Source organism: Lathamus discolor, chromosome 18, assembly GCF_037157495.1.
Source record: "Lathamus discolor isolate bLatDis1 chromosome 18, bLatDis1.hap1, whole genome shotgun sequence".
Taxonomy (NCBI): domain Eukaryota; kingdom Metazoa; phylum Chordata; class Aves; order Psittaciformes; family Psittacidae; genus Lathamus; species Lathamus discolor.
Window position 1 is genome coordinate 5415822 of NC_088901.1, and position 25058 is coordinate 5440879.

The 25058-nt window shown below is 60.0% G+C and overlaps 1 protein-coding gene across 13 annotated transcripts in view; it reads right to left on the bottom strand.

The window, feature by feature from the left end:
* Positions 1 to 24487, bottom strand: part of MACF1 (microtubule actin crosslinking factor 1) — a 129839-nt gene extending 105352 nt beyond the window's left edge. For 6 of the 13 annotated variants that reach the window (XM_065697622.1, XM_065697630.1, XM_065697619.1 and 3 more), the window contains exon 1: positions 4398 to 4532. In XM_065697622.1, coding sequence (XP_065553694.1) covers positions 4398 to 4500 — 103 coding nt within the window. In that variant the 5' untranslated portion in view covers positions 4501 to 4532. Of the gene's footprint in view, positions 1 to 394; positions 704 to 4397; positions 4533 to 24323 lie in introns of those variants that run through there. The other 7 variants (XM_065697624.1, XM_065697623.1, XM_065697631.1 and 4 more) reach the window with 5 other exon arrangements.
* Between the last annotated feature and the right edge of the window lie 571 nt (positions 24488 to 25058).

Consider the following 25058-nt stretch of genomic DNA (forward strand, 5'->3'; position numbering starts at 1 on the left):
CCCCATCCACCCCACGGCTTCCCCATCCCACAGCACTGCCGTGGAACACTCAGCACACCACAGGCACGTCACATCCCGAATCCCGCTCCATCCCCCGGCCACAGCACGGAGCCAAGTGCCAAAATCCATCCAGCGGCTGAGCTCCGGCTCCCAACCCCACCGGGCTCCGGGCTTGGGACCACGCGGCCAAGCCACGGAGCAGCCGCCTGGCACCGCCTGCCATAGGAAGCTGCGTCACCCCCGTGTGTTTTTAAGGTCCCTTCCTTCACCCAACCCCTCCAGGGTCCCTTCCCAGCCCTGGTGTTAATTCGGGGTGGGTAAAGCTGGAGCCGTGCCCTGGTGCAATGCTGGGAGTTTTCTGCGGGTCGGGAAGGAGACGGCAGCGGGTACTGACCGATGCAGCACATCCGGCACACGAGGCAGGCGCTCAGCCGCCGCTGCTCCCTGGGGAGATGCCTCCTCTCCATCACCCAAGCCCGGGACGGGGAGCGCAGGGTCCTGGCAAAGCAGCCTCCGGGCTCCTGGGGAAGGGTCTTTGGTGGCACCACCAGCTCACCGACCTTGGGTGTCTTCTCGGCCGCAGCTCCTCCCACCGCGCCACTTCCTACCCCCGGCGCGGGCACCAGCCCTTCCTCCTGCAGGGCATCGCCCCAAACCCCATCATCACCTCAACGGCTGCTTCCCCTGCTCCTTGTGCTTCTCCCGGTGCTGCCCAGTGCCTCACCACGGCGATCCCAAAGGCCGGCAAAGCCGCTCGCAAAGCTCCCAGCGAGGAAGGGGCAGAGCTGCTGCCCCACCAGCAGGCTCCTGGCTTGTTTTCCCTCGCCTTGTTTTCCAGTTAATGGCAGCAGGGACGGGCAGGACAATGCCAGGCTGTTCTCTCTCCGCTCTCGCCTGCCTGCCTGCGGATCCTTCCCAAATCATTCCCTGGGTCCAAAGCAGAGCCGGGACTCGGCCGCAGCCCCGCTCGGCACGCGGGGAGATAACGGGGGCCTCCTTATCACCACCTCTCTTCCTTTTCTTCTAAATATAATCCCCCTGCAGACCTTCTGCCGGCAGGAACCCGGCCAGGAGGGTGACAGGAGCTGGGCTGCTGCCGGGGGGAAAGGCAGGAGCATGTCCCGGAGCACCACATGTGATGGATGGAGGCACATCACCCGTGCGAAGTCCGCAGCAAGTCTCCGGTGCTGGATCCGGGGGTGCCCTCAGGCCAGCAGCTCCTCAGTGTGCGCCCTCTTCCCATCTCCTGCAGGAATAGGGGGGTTTCCTCCCTTTTTTGCCCTGTCTCACCACTTTGGGTGGTTCCGGGGCTCTGACCAGATTACGCCTCCCCACCCCGCGCTCCTGCTATCATCTGAGCTAATAATAATGCCCCGTTACTGCTTACTAACGATATTAAGGCATTGCAGGCTTATCTCTCCCTGGCTAATCTTTGCCAGAGTCACCCTGCTGAGCAACTCGTCGCAACCCCCCCATGCCTGTCCTCTCCCCTGGCTAGCAGAGGCTCACCCCAGCCACCAAGAACCACCAGTCACAGACAGGGAGCAGAGGTGGAACCTGCACCTCTCTGCAGACAAGCCAGCAGTGCCACGCAACCATCCCATGGCTTCCAGCACAGCCGATGCTGCTGGAGCTGTAAGGATGCTCCAGATGTGAAGCACTTTCATGGTGCTGCTTTCTCGAGACAGGTCAGACTCACAGAGACAAAAACCAGGATGAGCCAAGCAACACCCAAGCCTGGGACATCCCCATCCCTGCCCAGGCACACAGGGATCAACTTGTGGGACAGGCAGGGAGAGCTCCAAGATCTGCTCCATGGTGCCTGCACCTCTGCAGGACCACACATGCAGCTCCATTCCCTCCTCCCCCATTTGTATATCACGGCGCAGTCCACGGCATCCCCAGGAATGGGGATCCCAAAGGCACCAGGGCACTGTTTGCTCTCCATCCCTGCAGAGGGGACAGAAGCAGCAAGGCCCAAGGAGCAGAGGCAGAAGGTGGGGTTTGAGGTTTCCCCACTGTCAGTCCCTCAAGTGAACCCAACTAGCAAGGAGGGGAGGGGAAAACCATCCTGCCCCATTGCTGGTCTCCAGCACCCCAAAACAAGTGGCATCAGCTGGACCTGGGAAGAAAGACCCACAGATCCCAGGCACTTCCATCACCACTGGGATGGCTCCCATTGGCGCTGGGTGCCAGGAACCCTCCCACACCACCACAGCACCCTGCACAGACAGTTCCCTGCCCCGTTTGCCTGCAGCAGCCTCTGTCCTGGCAGCCTGCCTGGCCCCAGCAGCTCCCAGCATGCCCGGCCAGAAGCTACCGCTTCCCAAGGATCTCTCCTCCATCATCCTTGGCCTCAGTGCCAGATTCCATCACTGGTCACCTCCTCCTGCCTCAGGCTGCTGCTGCAAGAGCCTGGTCCCAGTCCTGATCCTAACCCTGGCCAAGCACCTCCCATCCCACCAGAGCCCAGGGCTGGGACCAGGTTCTCCAGTGCTCCTCCGGGATGGCCCTTCACCAGCCTTGGGGGTAAGCCGGGGGCTTTCAGTGTCCCACAGCAGCTCCTTCATCCTGCTGGAACAGAGCCTGGAAGCATCTCCCAAGCTTTCAACTCCTGCTCATTCATTCCTGCTAAAGTTGAAGGAACACAGGAGGTGTCAGACTGCCCGAGGGGAGACTGAGCTGAGCTCTTAGGCAGAAGCTCTTCCCTGTGAGGGTGCTGAGGCGCTGGCACAGGGTGCCCAGAGAAGCTGTGGCTGCCCCATCCCTGGCAGTGCTCAAGGCCAGGTTGGACACAGGGGCTTGGAGCAAGCTGCTCCAGTGGAAGGGGTCCCTGCCCGTGGCAGGGGTTGGAGCTGAAGGAGCTTTGAGGTCCATTCCAACCCAAACCACTCTGTGATTCCATGACATCTCCAAGCCCACGCTCAGTGCGAAACCCATCGCTTTCACTTTGAACTCCTTCCAGGCAAAGAATGGGAACGTGCCTTCTTTTTCTTAACATGGTGCTTTTAAGATGGGGGATATGCAAAGAACCTGCCTGGCTGAGAAGCACGAGGTATTTCAAATATGCTGGCTGCCAACTTGCTGCTGACATAATCCACTGTGACAACAGAGCCGAGATCGGGCAGGATTTACAGAGCCTTTCAAAACAGGGAGAGGAAACAGTGCCTGATTCAGCCTGGAAGAATGCACAGGAGATACCTGCAGTGGAAAACTTTCCAACAGCCACGTATGCAATGAGGAAGACACCTGAGAAGCGGTGATGCAAAGGAGCCCCAGGCAGATGCTGGGCAGAGGTGGGAGAGCATCACAGGGCAACAGAACCTGCTGTGAGATGACCCTCAGCTTCCAGGATGCTGCGCCTGTGGGGTGGGTGTTACCTGAGCTTTTCCGGGAAGGAGTGATGAAGGAAAACTGATATGGAATATACCGGCTGCTTGCAACGCTTGCACTGGGAGTTCTTCCAAAGGGACATTGAGCTTGAGTGGACAGGGGATGGTGGATCAAGAGGAGGAGCTGCAGCCAAGCTGGGTTTACTGGGTGAGCGGGTGCATTTCTGCACAGCGGCACGGTTGTGCAACTTGGCCTCCCAAGCAGTTTCGAAGGAGAAAGGAAGAACATCCCAAAAGGAATATTTGGGGAAAAGTCCCTGCGCGCTGCCCAGGCTCCGCAGCCTCGCTCCTTTGCATGGGAAAAGTGGAAAAAAAGGGGGAATTGGTCACGGATGCAGGGGAAAGGCCCCATGCAGAGGCACAGGCGAGAACGAGCACTGCTGGAAACACAGAGGCAGGAATGAAAACAAACTAATCCCAGGAGAAAGGGGTCGGGACAGAGAAGAAGCTGCCGAGCGCTCGTCCGGGGCCCGGCGCTGTCGCACATCCCTGTAACGAATCCTCGTCCTCCCCGGGCAGCGGTCATGTGCGAGCCCTATTTTGGGAAACTGAGGCAGGGTGAGCCCCAGCTGCTCAGCGAGCCCGTGCCAGCGCCGGGAGCAGCTCTGGGGCCACATCCTGCCCGTGCCGGTGGCTAAGGAAGATGGCGAGGGGCAGGAGACAGGAGGCAGAACACCAGCCACGTGTCGAGGGCTTGCACCGAGACAAAAAGCAGCTTTAACCCCAGTGAGACAGCCCCATCCCAGTGGGACAACCCCCATCCCAGTGGGACAACCCCCATCCCAGCCGCTCCCACCCTAACGTGGGCCAGGAACGGGTGGCGAGACCAAATTTAGGCACCGAAACCTTTGCCCCCCCCGGCACCGGGACCCCACCACCACATCCTCCTCCCCTCCAGTCACGTCCATCCCTGCCCGTGCCGCTGCCAGAGCTTATGGAGAGGGGGAACAAGCCGTGCTCCTTGCGGGATTGCCGCCGGCCATCTTACACGGGGGCTGCCCCTACCTTCTCTGCTCCGGCTCCTCCAGTACAGGACGCCGGCGATGCCCAGGACGTGGCTCAGGATAAAGGCGGCGGGCGGCAGATAGGAGCTCTCCGAAAGAGGCATCGTCTCCTATTCCCGTCCCGCTATCCCGAGCCCAGCTCCCAGCTTCTTCCTCCCCAGGAGGGCCGGCATCGCCGGGAGGGTGAGGGGACGGGGAGGGTGAACCGCTGCCTGCAGACGCTTCCGAAACTTCCTGCCTGTTTCTGCCTCCAGCTGGCTGCAGCCCCGGCGCTGGCAGGGCTTGGGGACAGCCAGCGTCACCGGGACGGGAACAGGGAGATTTGGGAGCTCAGGGAGAAGGAGGGGGGGGTAGGGGGAGAAAGCGTCAGGCCGGCTCCAACATCGCTCCTTGGTGTTCACGCAGCCAAACTTTGTCCGTCCCCCCCCGCTCCGGGGGCAGAGACGTCATCTCCTCACTTTCCATTCCCAGCCCCTCTGGAAGGCGGCTGCGGCTCCGGCGAGGGTGGGATGGGTGGCAGCAGCTGCCGGGCGGCATCACCGCGGCACCCCGCTCCTCACAGGGGCTCGGGAGAGGCACGAACCCCAATGGGTGAGGGCGGGCAGCCTGGTGATGCCAACACACCGAGGGCAGCCGGGATGGAGGGGACAGCGGCTGGGAGATGCGGGCACCCATCTGCCTGCGGGAAACCACTGCCCCACAAGTGACGGCAACACAATTGGGGCTCCTGGAAGCCGGGAACCCCGAAAGCGTTTCCCTCCCCTCTCTGGATGCCCGTGTATTCATTGCTAGGTCACCCACGTGAGGAAAGACCCATCAGAGATGCTCTACACAAAAGGCAAATGCTCATCCGCATCCCAGCCCTTCCCGCAGCCGGGTGCCGCGCTCGCCGCCACCCCGGCATCCTGCACGGCGAGACCTGGCAGCCCAACCCCGGTTATGGACAGTGAGTGCCGGGCCGGGCGTTGCTCTCAGTTTCACTTCTGTTCAGAACCGTTTCCGGCAGCGAAGGTGCAGAAACAGCTCAGGGAAACCGAGAGCAGCGAATCCTGCAACGGCTGCAGCATCCCCCGGCCCGTTTGCCATTGACCCACGAGCAGAGCGGGTGAAGAGGCTCCTTACGAAGCCCGTTTTGCCTTCAGAGCCCATCACGTCACCCGCCAGCTCCTGGGAGAAGAAACCTACTCTTGGGTAGAAAGTTGCACAGAATTAAACACTCATTTGTGGCTTTGACCTTCCCAGAGGGGCTCAGACAAGAGGGGGCTGTTCTGGGGCAGCAAGGGGAAAGCTGCTCAGGTGAGAAACCTCAGCCTGGTTCAGGCTTTACTGATGGGGAGAGGCAGGAGATTGGGCTTGAGTGCCCCCGGTGCTCCCCAGTGTGGGATGGTGAAACCCTCCAGGGTGTCACCCAGACACAAGCAGAGATTTCTATTGTATTTAACCCCCCTGAGCAGCTCCCCAGACCCAACACCACAGCCTCCTCAGGCCCACCAAGGAAACTACATCAAGCAAAACTCAATAGCCCCAACCCCTGCATCGCTCCATAAGGGACCTGCATCACCCGCCACCTCCAGACATCACCCATGGGATGGGTGATGGAAAACACAGCAAGTTACCCCGGGGCTCGGCGCTGTTGCAATGTGTTTTCCACAGCCTCATCCCTGCTCGGATGAAAAATATCCCGGCACAGCTTTCATCTAAAGCAATCTGCTTTGTGTTAAGGCAGGGGAAGTGCTACAGGAGGCATGAGGCCACCATAAATGGGCCCGTGGGCCACCATCAGCGGGGCAAATAGCACCTTGCAAGGCAGACTCCTGCTGCTGCCAGTGATGGGCTGGGATGTGCCAGCGGAAAAGGCTTTTGAAAGCAGGAGCTGTTTTTCCCCATCCCCAGCTGGACAAGCCTTTGGGCAAAAGAAACTCTTTGAATGGATATAACCATATATATATTTATCTCTATGTAAACATATATAAAATAATGAATATTTTATATATATATATAAATAATATATATAAATAATAACATATATAAAATAATGAATATTTTATATTTGTTTTATATAATGAATATATTTATTTTATAAAATAAATGTAATTTCTAAAATAATATAATAAAAATAATTTATTAAATTAATATCAATTTATTTTATATAATTAATATTTTTATATACATATATCAAAATATATCCCTCCTCTGTGCCAGGACACCCCTGGTCCCCCACTTCATCCCACTCACTTTAACTCCATTCCCCCTTCCACACTCCCCTCTCCAGCACAAGCCTCCTGCCACTGCAGGAAGCTGATAACAGCCACAAACAGGACGTGGCAGACTCGGGGTGCAGGGAGCTTTTGGGCCTCTGGGGACCCCCCAGCCCCGGATGCAGCCACCAGCCCCCCCCCATCCACACCAACAGCTCATTTCAGTCCTTTGCAAGGCGACTGTTTCAGCTCCAACAGTCACCTCACCCCGGAAACGGGTGGGGAAGGGCCATGGATCTCAGGCCAGTGCAGGAAATTGGGGTGCAGAGAGGCTGAGCCCCTTTATGGGGGGATCCCCACCATGCACTGCTTCACCTGCTTCACCAAGTGCTTTCTGCAGCCCCGAACATCACCCAAAGTGGGGTTATCACCTCCATCAGCACCCCCATTTCCCCCCAGCGCCCTGCCTGGGTTTGAGGGTACCCACGGGATGGGCTGGGGGACACGGGCTGCTCTGGTTCCCCACTCGCTCCAGCCATTCCTCACACCCGGAGCTGAGTCACCCCTGGCTCCGGCCAAGCATTCCAGGGCCAGGGCCGGTCCTGATCCCTCCCCACCATGTGCCTCCTGGTGAGTAATGCTCAGGCGACACAGCCCCGGCTCCGGCATCTCCTTATATGACTGGGGAAGCTGCCGGGCACGGCACACGCTTCCCGACACCGGGTGGGTGATGCCACCGGGATGCTCCTCAGTCCCCTGGGTGTCGGAGCATCCCAGCCAGTCCCCCACGAGCTCCAACAGGGACCACATGTGCCACCAGGGAGGTGGCAGCCAGGTGGCACTGTGGAAGCACCAGTGTCACTGCATGGGCTGCTGAGTACCTGGGTGAAGCATCTCCCTGCACCCCCCTGTGCCCAACGGGGTGCTTGCCAGTGCCCCTCACAGTGCCCCCCCATCAATTACCACCGGATGAGGAAGAAGCGGCTGTGAGTGCACCAAAGAACCCTGTGGGGTGTTACAAAGTGGGGTCTCTGTCCCAAATGGGGAGTGGGACCACCCCACACTGGGCAGGGAAAATCCTGCTCCCCACAGTGGGGTAAAGAACCCATCCAGCAGCAGTGCTGATAACCCCAAACTCATAACCCCAGCACAGGAGCCAGGTTTCCTGCTGTACTTCCTCTGCAGTGCTTTCATCTTTCTGTTGTTTTTTCCTCCTTTCTGGAGGAAGGTTTTGAGAGCAAATCCCAGTTGCTGTGAATTGCAAAGGAAGGGGCGGACCAGAGGTTTGGATCCGGGTTTTAGATCAGGGATGCCCAGGTCAATCACAGACACACATCACCCACCACTCTCCAAGGGCTCCCTATGGAGCCCAGTTTGGCTCTGGCCTTGGCAGGGACCGCATGGGGGGCACCGTGTTCCAGCAAAGCCACTGCACCCCAACTCCAAGCTGGGGAACCGAGCACATGCCCCACACCAGCACTCAACCGGGATCAACCCTCCTGGACCACAGCTCTTCCCTCTGCAAAACCCAGAGCTTGGCTAAACCCACATGGAATCACAGAGTGGTTTGGGTTGGAAAGGACCTTAAGATCATCCAGTTCCAACCCCTGCCATGGGCAGGGACACCGCACACCAGACCATGTCATCCAAGGCTCTGCCCAACCTGGCCTTGAACACTGCCAGGGATGGAGCATTCACCACTTCCCTGGGCAACCCATTCCAGTGCCTCAGCACCCTCACAGGGGAGAACTTATCTCCGACCTGAACTTCCCGTTTCAGTTCAAACCCATCATTGCCCCCTCCTTGCAAACAGCAGCAAACGCCGCTGCGGGTGGGCAGACAGAGCCCAGCAACACCACCCCCAGCTGCCGAGCGCATCCGCTTGTGCCAGCGCACCCCGTCCTGCCGGCACATCCCCGTCCTGCCGGCAAGCACGGGCAGAGCTGCCGGGGCGCGGAGGCTTCGCTCCACCCTGCCCGCGGCGCCAGCAGCCATGGGAAAGGGAAGCAAGAACAAAGGTGACATTTCTTGTGATCTGCGCTATTAAACACAGAGGTGGAACGAGGCAGGTCGCGGCTCCCGGCACTGCCCAGCGCATCCCTGCGGGACGAGCTCCTCTGCTCCGGCACAAACCTCTCCCTGCGCTGTGAATCACCCTCCCCGTGCGTGTGCGGGCAGAGCTCGCCATGCGGAGGGCCCTGACGTCGGGCCCTGCCCAGGAGCCTCCAGCTCCTGGCAGAGCGGGCGCATTCCCTACGGGAAACTTTTCCTTCTGGCTTTCATCATCACCGAGCGGCCGCGGGTGCTGTGCGGGGCCCCTCGGCATCGCCTCCCAGCTCCAGGGCTGCAAAAGGGCTGGAAAAATCGGGACCGTTCTGTCGCGACGTGCCTCGTGGTCCTGGGAGAAACAACCTCCTGGACAGCGGTGTTTGTGCAAACAGGGGTTTAGGTGGGGGACAAGGGTCTGAGGCTCCGAGTGCCCCATCATCACCCCCATGTTTGCACAGGGAACTGGGGGGGTTGGCCCACAGCGACCACGGCAGCTTTGTTCAGCCCAGGGCTGACCTGCTCAGACCAGAGTCTGCGCTAAAAGGGCAGCACAAGTGAATGTTTAACTGCAGATCTCTCAGCACAGGAGCTGCTAAATGTCAGCTGGACACAGCAAACAAGGGCAGAGGGACAAGGGGCGCAGGGGAAGCTTGGACGCCCCATCCCATCGGTGGTAAAGCCTGGACTCCAAGGAACCAGGGGAAGGAAGTGCTGGTGATAAGGGTGGAGATGTTCCCCTTTCCAGCAGACGTCTGGGCACCAAAATAACAACCACAGCTTAAACAGGAGACTTCCTTCCCACACAGCACCACCAGAGCTGTTGTGGGGTGGTGGGGGGTCCCTGGGATGACCTTGCTGCTGGTAGGTGGAGGGTGGAGGTGGATGGCTGGAGGTAAGGCTGGAAGCAAACACCATTCCTGCCAGGTTTGACTGTGCAAAGCAAACAGCTGAGCTGGAGCCACCTGCTCCCAGCTTAATGCTGAGCCTGCTGCTGGGGAATGATTAACTCCTGCTCCCGGGCAGGAGTGGAAAACTCCCAGCAGTTATGGGATCTATGGGAATGCGACATCCCAACTGGGGCAGCCCAACGGGACTGACTCAAACGGGATGGATGGAGCCAACAGGAGGACCCAGGCCTTCAGGAATCTCTAAAATAACCCCAAAGGAGCCCATTTTCCTTCCCGGAGAGCAGGGAGCCTTGCCTGGTGCCCCACAAAACTCCTGTCCTTGGTGGGGCTCCCTTTCTGGTGCCCGAATTTAGAACCTTTCCCAGGGGTGTGCATAGCCATCAGCACTGCTGGCCCCATTGCCCCAGCACGGGCAGGGTGCCCACCCCTCCATGTGTCCCCAACAGTGACCCAATCCCCCCCACTCCCCATGGACCAGCAGATCCTCACACCCAGCACCAGCCCTGCCGACACCATCCTCATTCAGACCCTCTCTAGCACTTCCCAGGGTTTTGTACCCTCCCTTTTGGCCTCAAAGCGAGTGCATCAGGCTGGAGAGGAGGCCAGGGTGATCTCACCACTTCTCCCCAGTGTTACAAACCTCCTGGATGACTGCAAGGCCATTCGGTTTATGCTGAAGCAGCATTTCAGGCATTATTTCATCCCTTCCTACTTCTCAGAAGCCTGCCCTGGTCTGTCACCCCCTCCGAGGATGCTGGCAGGGAGCCGACTGCGCTGGCTCACTGCATGATGCCATGAAACTCGTGGCCATGCAACCCAGGCTCCGGGAAAGCACCAAACCCCACTGAGCAAGCACTGACCCGGTGGCATCATCCTGCAGGGGACAGGGACAGGCAGCGCCTGGGTACCAGGGCACAGATCAAAGCTGCACGTCAGGAGGCAGATGGCCAAGAAGGTCCTAAACCCATAATGGGTTTAAATTGACACAGGGGAAGTTCAGGTTGGAGATAAGGAAGGAGTTCTTCCCTGCGAGGGTGCTGAGGCGCTGGCACAGGGTGCCCAGAGAAGCTGTGGCTGCCCCATCCCTGGCAGTGCTCAAGGCCAGGTTGGACACAGGGGCTTGGAGCAAGCTGCTCCAGTGGAAGGGGTCCCTGCCCGTGGCAGGGGTTGGAGCTGGAGGAGCTTTAAGGTCCTTTCCAACCCAACCCATTCCATGACTGCCATTCTAAGAGGAGAGGGCAGCTCTTGGTGCACATGGTGAGAGGAAGGACATGAAGCTGGCGCTGGAGGACATGCACAAGGGAAGGAACAACAGAGGTCTCCCAGCAGGAAGCACTCCAGCTTTTTGGGAGTGAACAACGTTATCCCGGCTCTGGGCACAGAGGAAGGCGCGCTCGCACCCCCACGTGCGAGAGGACACACACGTCTGCTCCCTTTCCCAAGGGCCTGTGCTGACACGGCAACGTGGCATCTTTCCCAGGCTGGAGGAGGAGGAGGAAGGCGATGGCATCTCCGGGTCCCTCCCTGCCCCTCCGGCCACCGGGACAACGCCGCACACCTCCACATCCCGCCGTCTCCGCGGCTGGGTAAACAGCCTCTCCGTCATTCCCAGCACAGCCCGACAGCAGCGCGAGGGAGAAACCCAGGCAGAAACCACACCAAAACCCACCAAAAACCCACCGCGAGGTCTAGGGGAGCCCCAGCAGCAGAGCACTGAGCACTGGCCGCATCCTACACCCGCTCCCACCCCCTTCACGGGAGCAAATGCCCCAAACCCTGGAAAAATACACCCAAACAAGGCCCCTAAGCCTCTTGGAAGCACCAGATCCCGCTGGGGTGCGGAGCTGCACCCCAGCAGGGCTGAGCCCCACGGTGGTGGCATCACCATCGGCCGCTCGCAGCCAAGCTTTGCACTTCCCGCAGCAGCAGCACAGGGAGCAGGAAAGCTGGGGAGGGGGGGTGGAGGGATCATGGGCATCAAACCTCCTTTTCTAGCAGCTAACAAAAGGCCTGGTGTCTCGGCAAAGAGGCTTGTTATTCCAACGCCAACCAAAGGCTGCTTGGCAGCGGGAGCACTAGGAAAACGTTAGGCTAGTGGGAACTGGCCGTGCTTTGTTCGGGGCGCGCTTGGGAGTCGTGTTTGCACAGGCTCCACACAGCAGTGTCGGGGCCAGATCCCCCCCAACCAGGAATGAGCCCCAGGAACACCCCCGGCTCCCTGCAGAAGAGCTGCTGGCAGGAAGCTGTGTACCCCCTTTTGCTCTCTTTAGCAGCCTTGGTGTGCTCCACGGAGCAGCGCAGGGTTCAACGACGGTGAGAACATGAGGGTGGCCCATGGACCTGCAGCCCCGCAGCCTGCTCAGGGCAGGAGATGTGCAAAGAAATGGAGGTGAAAGAGAAGGAAGGAGCAAATTCTCCCATTTCCCTCTGCAAATGGAGGGCAGGCAGCAACCCTGAGCCCTGATCTCATTAGATGTCCCAAACTAAGCAGTGTGAAACCTGATTAGCGCCGAGCGGAAGGCAGGCGAAGGGCAGGCAGCTTGTTCCATTGGCGCAAAGATGGGGAGTCCTGGTCCCCCGAGGATGGCAGTGCTGAAGAGCAGGACCCCAGAGCACCCTGTGCCTGCCCAGGGTCCGGATGTGACCCTGGTCCTTCCACACTCGCTTGCTCAGAGCGTGAACGCTCACAGGGATCATGCCAGGGCTTTACCCGTGCCTGTGCCATGCTCTGACCTGATGCTTCACCCCTGCTCTGCCACCAGCTCCTGGCAGGGCTGGTGCGCAGCAGCAAGGAGGAATTTGGGATTAAAACCAACCAACCAAAGAGGGGAAGGCAGGAGGCAAACACCTCTGTTCCCTGGAGACCCACAGAGAAACTTAATCCCCATCAAAACACAAATGAAATAACCCAGTTGCTAACATCGCTCTGCTCGCTTCGTTCAAGCGCCAGCACAGCACCAGACCTGCTGGATCCCACCAGCCTGGCCCAAGCCCATCAGATGCTCTTAGGAGGGGTGAGATGGACCTTTCCCAAGCAAAAACCATTCTGGCACTGCAGAGATGGGAATATTCATGGTGGGACCAGGGACCCATGAGTACCGCTGGTGGACACCCCATAGGGCGGCTGTACTAGAAGAGAAGCATCCACCCCATCCCCAGGAGCAACCGGCTGCGTCCTTCTCCCCAGGCATGGGCAGACAGTGCCGGAGGAACCGCAACGCACCACGGCCTCCACCCGCGGTGGCCCGGGCAGATGGAGGCCCTGGATCTCTTATCGCACCCGGCCACCTTGGGCGGCCCCGGCCTGGGTTGCTCCTGGGGGAAACCATCACATGATGGGACGAAAGCAAACGGCGACGGCAGGGCACGGGGACGAGCCGTGGCACCGCTCCAGCGCCAGCTCCATGGCACGCACCGGGGCTGGATGCCGCTCCGATCCCACGCGTGCCTCCGGCAGCAGGGCCAGCACGTTACGTCTAAACCCATCTCTTGGAGCAGCAGGAACTCGGCACACGCGTGATGCTGCAGGAGCAAGCACAGACCCACTCGCGGCTGCGTGGCCACAGGGAAAATCTGAGCCCCGCTCCCCTGGGGAAAGCAGACGGCAGCAGCAAGGTCAGATGAAGGCAGGAGATTAACCGGCACGGGAGAAGGCCGAGAAGACGCCGGATTTCAGCCGGCTGCCAAGAAAACAACGACTCCTCAGAAAGCGAAAACTGGGGCCGTGCCGCCGGGAAAATGAACCCGGCAATGAATGTGTAATCAAATGGGTCTCCTGAGCCGAGCCCAAGGCTCGTGTCACCACGGGGCTGCGACAGCCTCTGCCCTGGGAAACCGGAGCTGGAGACCGAGTGGAACAGTCACTGACCCCAAACCCACCGGGGCAGCAGCCACTGGGGCAGGGTCCATCCCAGAGCAGCATCCTCTGTCCCCAGGGATCTGGCAGGGCCTCCCGGCCCCCATCCCAGCCACAGCACCAGGATGCGCTCCAGGCCCTTCTCCCAGACCCAGCGGGGTGACATGGATGGATGCTGGCACCGCGCCGGGGGTCAGGGGCCTGGACTTGCACACACGGGCATTTACATATGAAACGCTCCCAGCTCCAATATCCGCTGCTGCCTCCACCTCCCTGGGGAGATGAATAGAGATGAGGGGGAGAGAGGGGGGCAGAAGAAAACCTTTCCAGCAATAAACCCTTCCTCTCCTCCAGCTTTGTGCAGCCCTGCAGCTCAAGGGCAGGCACAGGGGGCTGCGTGCAGTGCCAGAGCACACTTAGCTTACAGTGACAGCGAGACACACAGCACAGCATCTCCATGCCAGCAGGAATGGCAGAGCAAAGCACAACCAGGTGGAAGGCGCACAGGGAAGCGCCCCAGCAGTGCAAAAGGGGTGGCAGAGACCCATCTGCATCCCCTGAGCATCCTCTGCCTATGACACCATTTCCTCTATCTCCCTGCCCCACTTTCGGAATTAAAGCCACAAAGGGCTGCGGTGCACACAGCTGGTGGCAGCCAGCAAGGTGGCATCGCTCAGGTTAGAGGCAGAAAACAGGCCAAAACCTGCACATTTGGCTTTGTGGGGACTCGCTGCCCATGTTTTCCCATTCCAGGCTCGCGGGCCACAGGAGCCAGCGCAGGCAGTGCTCCCGGCAGGGCTCTGGGCAGCACCTGGAAGGGGGAATGCTGCCAGATCAGCTCCTGCAGGCAGTCACCTTGTAAACACCATTAATAATGTCATCTCGGCTCCTCACACCTCATTCTCGCAGGCAGCAGGGGAACGTGCCAGGCTGCAGCTGGAAGTGGGGCCTGAAATCCCCACATGTGAGCATCCCAAAACACAGAGCAGGGTCGCAGGCACCCAACCCCATCCCTGCTCCGGCTGCCACGGGGCTGCAGACAGGGTGACGAGCACGGCTATGGGATGGAGCACAGCACGCAGCAACTCGGGGCTCTTTTCACATTGATTCCCAGTGCCAGCTGCAGCGAGGCTCAGGAAAAATTTATGATGGACACCACGCCAGCATTAGGAAAGTGAATTATGTTACTGCCGGACGCGATAAGTCAGGGCAGCTGTCAGCCACAGGGATTAACCCTTCACGGCAGGGTGGGGAGCCTGCCAGCGGGTGACAACTCCCTTGGCTCCCTGCTAAGTTCAACACTGAATGGATCCACCATTGTTAGGCAGTGGGATCAGCTGGTAAAGCTCACCCGTGGGCTGGTGAAGCCCGGCTGTGCCAAAGCAGGGTTGCAGAAGTGTTGTTAGGTGACCAGCGATGGCATCCAGCTGCCTCCTGCATCCCTCTCCACCGTCCTTCTAGGAGGTGAACTCCCATCCTGCAGCAGGACAGGAGCAGAGTCCTGGAGCAAAAAGCTCCTTTGATAGCAGGGAGAGGGGAAAACAGATGAAGAAAGGAGGGGAAAGGAAGGGAAGCATTCCCTCCCGCTGCGGCCCCGCATCCCGGGAGTGCTGCCGGCTGCAGGACAACAGCCACCGGCCCGCAGCCACCTGCCAGTGTGATCGAGTGTCGCAGCCGCTCTCGAGGGACAGGGCAGAGCCTCGGGAAGGAGCTTTGGAAAGAAAAAGGAGGAAAACAGGCACCAAACTGCACCCGGATACCAGCAAAGCGCACCCACTGCAGCAGGACGCAGCCGGCTGGGAGCACCCTCAACCAGAACCAGAGGAGCCCCCAGCCCAGGGAGAGAGCATCCGGATCCGCTCCCTTCAGCGGGATTTTGAGCTCAGTTCCCTTCCCAGTTGTTCTTTCCCTGCCTCCCTGCGCTAGTGATGGGGCTGGGTCAGCCACTGCCCCAGCGCTTTGTGCCCAGACACACCGCTCCGCATCCAAGTACAAGACAAAAGAGGGAAGTGAAGCAGAGCCATGGAAAGCACCACCCCTCCCGGCTGCCTGCATGGGAAGCTGCCGACTCCTCGACATCCCAGGAGTGCTCCCTTCGCCTCCATCCGCCACCCATGGCAGATGGTCGGACTCTGCCCAAGCCCTCGGAGGAGCAGCTCAGCTTCCCCCCGTGCTGCACTGCACAGGGTGAGAAATACCTTTCAGGGCGCCAAGTCCATCCAGGAACTTCTTGTACTTCTCCGGGTTCATTTTCCAGCTCATCCCAACCCCGCTCCTCAGCTGGGCAGCATCAGGGCACCCACCAGCCCTTTGCCCACCCCACAGCACGGCCCTTGCCTTCCCTTATTTGATGAAGCCCACTAAAACCTCCCATGGCCGAGGCCACCCCCCTTTTTGCAAATGAGCCCAGCAGTAATGGCAAATGCCCCTGCACCATCAGGGCTGCCGGCATCCCTCACCCCACCCCTCCACGCTGGAGGATTCAGGGATTGTATGTCCCGGAGATATTTCCAGCAAGGGAATTGGGAGGGGAAGGGGGGCAGAAAAAGCCCCAACAGGCTTTAAGTCTGGCTGGGAGAAGAAAGGAAGAATAGAGTCCGTGAGCAGAGCACAGGGTCCTTCTAGGAAAAGCCACCCTGACACTGACACCAGGACACCAGCCTGGGAGAAGCCAACAGGGAAATGCTGTAAAGTGTTGGATAAAAGGACCAGGAGCTGGTGGGGGACGGATCCCTGCAGCCAGCAGAGAGGCACTTACAAAGCCAAAACGGAGATTTACTGGTTTAAAGGGATTTTGTTGGCAGCAGGAACCAGCCCAGTGTGATCCAAAGGGATCCGAGCACCCACCCTGCTCATCACTGCCCTTCAGGCACATCCCAGGCCTGTGTCAAAGCAAACAATAGGCAATATCACCCTCCTCAGCAGGGCTGAAACGTGCCGCGCAGGGAGGCAGATCGCGCTCTCCCTCCATCATCCCATTGCCTCTCCAGAGATCCCAGCAGGTTGAGCAAGACCCAAGGCACGGCTTCGGCAGAGCCACCCCGGCACACCCGGCACCACGGCTGAGCTTTGCCAGGGGGAAGGGAGAGAAACCGGAGCGAGGGTCTGGGGCAGGAGCCAAATCACCCCCAAAACCAGGGGTGGCAGCAGGACAAGATTCCCCTCATCCATAGGGAGCAGCACATGAATCCACTGGCGGAGCGCATCCACCCATCTCCAGAACAAGCAGGTCCCATGGCAGCGCCCAGCGTTACCCACAACATTGATAAAACCAGGTTTCTCAACCAAGCAATCCCGGTGGGGGGCACAGGGCTCCGGTGGGATGAAGGTGACACCCAAAAGCACACGCTGCCATCAAAGGGAGCTGCGAAGGGGTCTGCAGCAGCCGGGGTGGGCACCCATTCACCCTGGTGAGAGGGAGCTGATCCAACGGCTCCTACATGGAGCATCCCGGCTGTGCTGGAGCCTGTCCTTGCAGACATCATCCCCCTGCGCCCGCCGGCGGAGCCGGGAGCAGAATGAAGTTGTTGCGAGCAGCCAAGTTGTCACCACTAAAAATAGCACAATGGAATTTTCCTCTAAAGAAAAAGAAAGGAAAAACCCTGCTTCTTGCTGACAAAGGGGCTGTGAGAAGGAAGCGGGAACAACCCCGCAAAGGGGGAACAGGGGACACCATCCCCATCCCCGCTGTCACTCGCACATGGAGAGTGGAGCTGGCACAGGGCAGTGCCACAACATCCCGGGTTTATCCATCTCCATCCTCCCCTTCCCAGCAAAGGGAGAGACCCAGGATGGACCGGACACAACACACAGGCGGCTGCTCCGGAATCACAGCAAGAGGGAGATGTGGCTGCCCAGGCACTCACCAGGGCTTTGGACATCCAGGGTGACCCCACATTCCCTAGTGCCTCACTCCCTAACGTGCCATGCAACACCAGAGCAGGGCAGTGGTGCCAGAACCAGCCTGGCACCGCAGGGAGACAGGCACTTCCCTCCTCCCATCCCAAGAGGGTTAAGGTCTGACACCACCAGACCCCCTCCAAAAGCATCCCGGCTCCCTCTCCTCAGCAGGAATGCCAGGAATTCCCAGAGCAGGGAGGATCGGGGATGGGGGGGAGCACCCAGCTCCTGGGATGGCCCCTTCGCACCCGAGGAATCCAGCGTCTCCCAGCACAGCAACTGCCCTCAGCAGCAGGAACGAGAAGCATCCCAAACAGCCGGTGGGGATGAAATATCCCCACGTGCAGCGTCTGGAGCTGCCTGCAATAAAACCTCCTGCGCCACGGCTGTCCCCATGGCCATCACCCCAGCGCAGAGCCCCACGGCAGGGTTTGCTCCCCTATGTGCACACAAGTGATGGGGGGCACCACCATCACTGGAACAAAGGTGTATTCGCACCATGCCAAGGATGCCGGCAGAGCCAGGACACACACGTGGCTCACGGGAGCAGCAGGACAAAGCCTGGGATGTGGGATGCTTTTATTTTAGGAGACCCTCGCACCATCCAGCGAGCCCCCAGCAGGGCCATGGTGGTGTCCATGGCCACACCAGCTGTCCCCAGCATCACTCATACTGCTCCTCTGTCAGTTGAATGGTGCTGGACTGGTGCAGAGGCTGCTAATTCATGTTCATTAGCCGGCAGGGCACCATGTGCAGTGCAGGGCCTGCTCCACAGGGAAAGGAGCTGCTCCCACTGGACAGTTTTACCAGGACTCCAGCTCTTGTAGCAAAACTGCCCAAGGTCAACGTGAATCTGACAGCCATGGGAGCCCCTGTCTACAGTTTCCTGCAGGGAAAAATAAGCTGCTGGCAAAAGCACTTCTGAAAGGCCACAACGGACCCAAAGAGCAATTAATATAACCCAAGATAGAAGTGATGCCCTTATTTGACACAAGCAGAAGTCAGCACAAACATCCCACTGGGATCAGGGCACGGCTCCATGGGATGCTGGGTGGGAGACAACAAGGGCAGAGCAAGGGGATGGGGCAGGATGTGACAGAGCTGGCTCTGGCCCCAACTGCGCCAGGACACAGCAGAGCTCAAGGTGGGCAAAAGCAGATGTTGGGAGAGGAGAGACCAACCCATGTGCCATAGAGGTGCAGAACAAAGCACCCATCACCCCTGGGGCACTGGCAAAGCTTCCCCAGCATGGGTTAAAGAGAGAGCCACACACAGGCACAGCACCGGCCCCCCGCAGCACGCTGCAGGCTGGGATTCACCGGAGGGAAACAGGGTCAAGCAGGAAATGAAAGATGGAAACGCAGCACATCACGCACAGGGAAATGACAGCAGCAACGGGACTGTGGCTTGGCAGCAGGCACTCAGAACCCACAAGTCCAGGTCACCGCTGAATGGGGGTGACAGGGGCACTGCCAGGCTGGGGCTGCAGCACTGGGTACAAACACAAGACACATTCCCCCAACCTACAGCCCAACTTGTGTCACCAGCACACCCAGGCTCCCATCAGCAGCACTGTCAAGAGGGAGCCCCGGCCCATTCTGCCAGCTCTGCTCCAGGATCAGCATCCCGCTTCCTAACCCAAATCTCCCAAACCATCTTGCCCAACAGCCCTCCCCGCTTTCCCCCTTCTAGGAATCTCTGGGCTTATCTGTCTCAGAGGCAGGGCACACAGATCAGATCCGAGGACTCATTTTACCGTGCCCATAGCCAGACATCCCCCAGATCTGATCAGCCAGGCTCCCACCACACATCGCCTCCTTGGGAAGCTGATGCTGCAGGATCCCCCTTGCGGCTCCCCAGGCTGGGTGGGATGCATCCAAACACACAAACACCATGCCATGAGCTTGGAAATGAAACCTTCCAGCTTATTCACAAGCACCCTCCGTGCTTTGCAAACCCCACCATGCAGGAGACCTCCTCGGTGGCTTCCCTCTCTGAGCTGGAGGCTGCTTGAACACCTCCAAAGCCCAGCAGTGGGCCCTGACCCCCAAGACAAGGGCAGCACTAAGATGTTAAATCTGAAGCTTCCAGCAAGCCTCGAGAGGATCTGGAAGAAGAAAAGGGAGCCCAAGGTCAGCATCCAACAAGGATGCAGCAAACCTGGCCCTCGGGATGCGGGACGCCCAGGCACGGGACCACGCTGCGGCACAGGCAGCACCTGCAGACAGGAGGCAAAAGCAGCTCTCCTCCCCATGCTGGGGACAGCAGCATCCTGCCTCCAGCCCTGTTCTCCCACCACCAGCTCCACTGGTTTCCACCCCACCCGCAGTCATGGAATGGCAAAGGTGTGAGCAACCAGTTGGGGTGTGGAGAGGAGCCGGTTCCAGGTGCATCCTTCGTGGATGCATGCAGGCTGGCTCTGCACCACCAGGCAGGGGTACATCATGGGTGATGGTCACCTCCAGCCCCAGAAATCAGGGCTCCCACCACGGCCCAGCTCCCGGCGTGCTGCCATCCCCATCCCGGTGTGCCACCGTCCCCATCCCGGTGTGCCACGTGCCATCACAGCCACCATGGCACCGCCTCGCCCCACGGGCACCGATTGCCTCATCCACCCTGGAAAACCGAGCTGGCATTGCCAGGATCTGTCCACACCGCAGAGCCTCCCAAGGCAGCAACCAACACCCTGGGCATGGCCAAGGCACAGAGAGGAGCAGGGAAGGGCTGGATTGGAGCTCCAGGAGCAGGGCCCCTTCCAGAGCTTCCTTGGAAGCCCCGGGAAGAGCCATGCTGCTTCCCAGCATCACTTGGTGCACGCTCCCGGCTGCCCCATGCTTGTCCCAGCCTTTGTGCTCCGGCCGGTGGCGAAACACTGCCCCGTGCAGGAACCAGCTCGGCTGAGCCCATGACCTCTGAGCACAAGAGATGGAGCCGTATCCAGCAGCCCCGACACAGAGCAACTTCTTCACACCCACCCCGAGCACCGGTGCTGCTTTTCCCCACATCAAGACAGGAGAAACTGGGAACTGAGGTGCCTGCTGCTTCCACAGCCCGCATGTATGTGGTTTAGGTGCACAGAAAGGGGTTTATCACCCTGGTATTCAAACAACTGTGTTTAAACACTTTACATTTAAATAAAAGCTCTTCTTCTGCTTCCCTTTAGGGAAGGTTTCTTCCTCCCTTTAGGAGGTTTCTTGCTGCTGGCATCAGCCACCGTATGTCCAGGGCAGTCTAAACTTAGCTGACACAAGCAAGACGAGCCTGGAAAGGAGGTTGGCCAGGAACCAGCAGACGGAGGTCAAAGACTCCGGTCTCACCCCAAAGCACGAGCTGGGAAAGAAAAGGCTCTGACGGGAACGCAGGCGGTGCCGAGAGGAGCAGGAGAACAACACGGGCCCTTTCCCGATGCGAAAACAAGATCGGAGCCTTCCGGCACAGCACCACATCCCGGTACCAGGGATGCAGGCACCCCTCTCCCACCGGCACCCATCACCACCGCTCCCCAGCGAGGACCAGAAGCACACGGAAGCCAGAAGCAGCCAAGGGCCCCAGGGGCCGAGCCATGGGGTGAGCGTGGCAACTGCTGCTGCTGGCTGGGTGAGCAGGGGCGCTGGTGGGATGGGGGAGGCTCCTGGCGAGGTGCCGCGGAGGACGATGACTCCACCGGGAAGGCAGCGGCGGGGCGAGGCCGGGTGGATCCTCTCACCTGACAAAGCACAGCTCCAGCTCCCACAGCCCTAAACAAAAGTGAGCAAAACAGCACCTTCGCCCCCCCCATTCCACCAGCCCCGGGCTCCTGCCACCTCCTTGAGCCCCCGCCACCGACACTGTCTCTGCTCACCAGGGAAGCCACCAACCCCAGCGTGCATCAGTGTTATCCGGCGCAACGATGGAAAGCCCCATGGCTCCCAGCCCAGCTTCCCCCCGCGCTTGCTCAAGCCAGGGCCTCTCCACTCCAACAGCAGCGCTTGACCACCCCTCATGCGGGCGATGAAGAGGAAGAAGGGCTTCCTCCTCACAGCGAGGAGTCACCACCATGCCACCAGCCCCATCAGTGCTCTCACAGACCACAGAGACCTCGTGCAACCACTCAGCACAGCCCAGGAATGACTTTTATCCTCGCAGGATGAAACCAGGAGGTGGCCGAGGTCTCCTTGAGTCCCTGGGAAGGGGGTTCTCTTCCTAACAGCAGCCAGGTCAGTCAGAGAAGGTGACAAGCCACCCTGTGCTGCCCCAGTCCAAACAAGCCAGGCCATGTGCTGGGCACCATGGAGCAAGCAGAGACAGCACCGGGCATGAAAAAAAGGCTTCTGGGATATTGAAGCTCCAGGATTCTCCCCACAAAGCCCAAAAAGAGTTAATTGTCAAAAAGAAAGCCTTTCACAGAGATCCATTAGTTAATGTTTACAGGACTTGAGCAGCTCTGCCTGCACCCTTGTGCTGCCAGGGGCTCCATGGGCCAGCTCCGGCTTTCCCAAGGGGACAGCAAAACGGGAGGGATACACCATGGGAATGGAGAGCAGCACCTGGACACTGAGCCCCACTCAGCGTGCTGTGTGGATGGAGCTGGGCTGCCCCCTCTGCCCAGCACCAGCACCCAGCGGGGTCCCCAAAGGCTCCACTGCCAGCCCAGCCATCCCTCCCACCGGCACCCGCACGGCACGTCCCGGCATGTGCGGCGGCACCACCGTGATCCAGTGATGAGGCAAGTGGGGCTGGAAGCCGCCCTGTGCCAGGCCTTGGGAATCCAGCCCGCTGGCTTTAACTGGGCCACACTGGTGAAGGCCTTGGTGCTGGAGACCTTCAGCTGCAGGCACCAGCCTCTGCCCCGCGCTGTGCCCTTGAGGGTACTGAAGGAAGCTCCAGCACCCTTTTAACCATGTGATTAACCATGTATTTAACACCTTTTAACCCTTTTAACCATGTGATATTCTCCTCAGAAGCTGCTTCCCCTCCTCTATAACCCTGTTCCTACAAAGAAACAGCAATAAACTGATTCGCCCCCCCAAACCCTACGTTGATCCCCATTCCCTTGCTCATACAACCCCTTGGGGACCAGGGCACAGCATCACACATCACCCAGCACCGGGCCCACCAGCAGCAGGGCCGGGTGCCCCCGCAGCACCTACAGCAGCTCATGGCGCTGATTCAACCCTCATCATCCTCCTCCTCCTCCTCTGCCAGCACCCCGGTGAGCACCGGCACCGCAGCGATGCGGCACACCTACCCACCCGGCACCCCGGCAGCTCCACTCTGCCTCAGGTGGGTGGTTTTGGTGCTTTTATAACAAGAAACACATCACGGGGCTCTGCCAGGTGCCGAACCCCCGCTTGGTGAGGAAAGGCAGGATCAGAGCTCACCATGCTGCTCCAGGACCCTTCCCGTGCCATGCACCTCCTTGTCTCCAGACCTGCCCCAGCTTGCTCGACAGCAAAGGCCACGCTGCTCGGAGTGGGGCTTTTTAGGCTATTTTCCATTAGGAACAGAGCGGAGCCAACAGAACCACAGGGAGCATCTGGAATCCCCAAGCCAAGCGTCCTCCTTGCCCTCCAACAGCACGAGCTGGTGCCAGCGGCACCAGGTCCTGGATGCAACAGGTCCGGGGTGGCCACCACGAGCCAGACGCCAACACCACCACCACCACGAGTGTCCCCGCACTCCCATTTCAGTGAAAACGCTTCATTTCCTGCGGGATTAAGAGGGGGAAGGGACGAGCCAGTGGAAAACGTGTTCCGGACAGGAAAATCCCAACTGTTGACAGGCGCTGCAATAGGGGGAAGCAGGGAAGAGGCAACGCGTCCACCAGTGACTGGAGCTGCAGGCTCCCACCTTGCAGCCTGGGCAGGACGTCCCTGAGCTGGGAACGGGTTGAAGGCAAAGGAAAGCTTAGCTCCAATATAAACACTCATTTCCCCCACACCATAAGCAAGATCAAACAGCACCCAGCGGGGTATTTCCGAGCAATGTATTTCCAAGCGACTACCGGCTCTCCACCATAACCCAGCGTAGAAACCACGTTACTTCCCAAAACCCTCTCCTTCAAGGGGGCAAGCAAGGGGAGCCCGGCCCGGCTCCGCCTGAACCAGCACATCCAGCACTGTCATTTCAATTCCTCTTGTGGAACAAAGCAAACCCCGCTGCAAACGCCAGCTCGCTCCCTGCCAGGCGCTGGCACCGGCCGCACCGCTCCCTCCGCGGCTCCACGCTGGACCCAGCGACATCAAAAGGCTTTTTATTAATAGGAAAGTTTGTCAAGTCCTTGGACGAGCCCGAGCCGCGTTATCCAGCGCTTTCCCAAGGCACCCGAAGGGGCTTTTCTTCCCCGCTCCCTGTGAAAGCGGAGCGAGGCCGCACCGTACTTCCACCTCTGGGAGGTTTGAGTGGCACCCCCTGAATCAGGGAGCCAGGGAGTCCATTATTCCCCTTTCTCCGCAGGCAGAAAGGGAAAGGAAACGGGCGCCTGGCTCCGCTGGCCTCGGCCATCCGCATTTTACAGAGTCTTGGCTGCTAAGCTCACAAACCAGAGCGCGGAGCCCTGTGGGGCTGAATCTGGGCTCCACGACAAGTCTCGCTCTGCAGCGAGGAGGGAAAAACAATAACACTAAGGCTGGAATGGAACTCAACTCCTGGAGAAGAGCCGCTGACATCAAAACTGCACACTCACCGCCGGTACCGGCACCGGCACCGCCACAGCCTGCGGACAGCATCAGCGCTTACCCCTGCCCAGCCACTGCCCCGCAGCCACCGGGGCAGGCTGAGGGGCTCCCGTGCAGCGCACACCTCCCCTGGGTGCGGGCACAGGGATGAAGGATGCTGCGGTGCTCGGAGACGGAACGTGGGGTGCTGGGTACCCCGCACCGGGGACCCCCGAGGGCCCCACACAAGGGGAGACCCGGAACGCCGGGCCCGGCCATCCCGCCCCACCTGGGTATGCTCGGGGACGGCCCTGGGCCATGCACCGGCTCAGCCGCCGCCTGGCTCCAGGCCCCGCACCGGGCCCCGTCGGCCGCGGGTACCTTTGTAGCGCTCCAGCACGTCCTCGTAGGCCTGGACGAACTCCTTCTCCTGGCTGCGGTCGACCGGGAGCAGCCCCGGCACGTACCCGGCCATGGCGGCCTTTGTGCCGGCGGCCCCGGGGCTCCTGCTGCCGGCGCGGCGGACGGGGCCGGTCTGTGCGACACCGCTTCCGCCCGCGCCGCGCCCCACCCGCGGGCCCGCCCACCACCGGGAGCCCCGCCCACTAACGACGGCTCCGCCCACAACCGGCGGCCCCGCCCATAGCGGTTGGCTCCGCCCCCAGTGGCTGTGGCCACGCCCCCTGACACCCGCCCCGGCCCTGCAGCGCCTCCTGGCGGGCGAATACCCCGGGGCCGACACCGCCGCCCGGGGCCGCTCTGCCCCGCCGAGCTCCACGGCGACGAGCGGAGCTCCCAGTGAGCCCAGTGAGCCCATCCCAGTGCATCCCAGTGCAGCCAACCACATCCCAGTGCATCCCAGTGCAGCCCAGTGCAGCCCACCACATCCCAGTGCAGCCAACCACATCCCAGTGCATCCCAGTGCATCCCAGTGCAGCCCACCACATCCCAGTGCAGCCCACCACATCCCAGTGCATCCCAGTGCATCCCAGTGCAGCCCACCACATCCCAGTGCAGCCAACCACATCCCAGTGCAGCCCACCACATCCCAGTGCATCCCAGTGCATCCCAGTGCAGCCCACCACATCCCAGTGCAGCCCACCACATCCTAGTGCA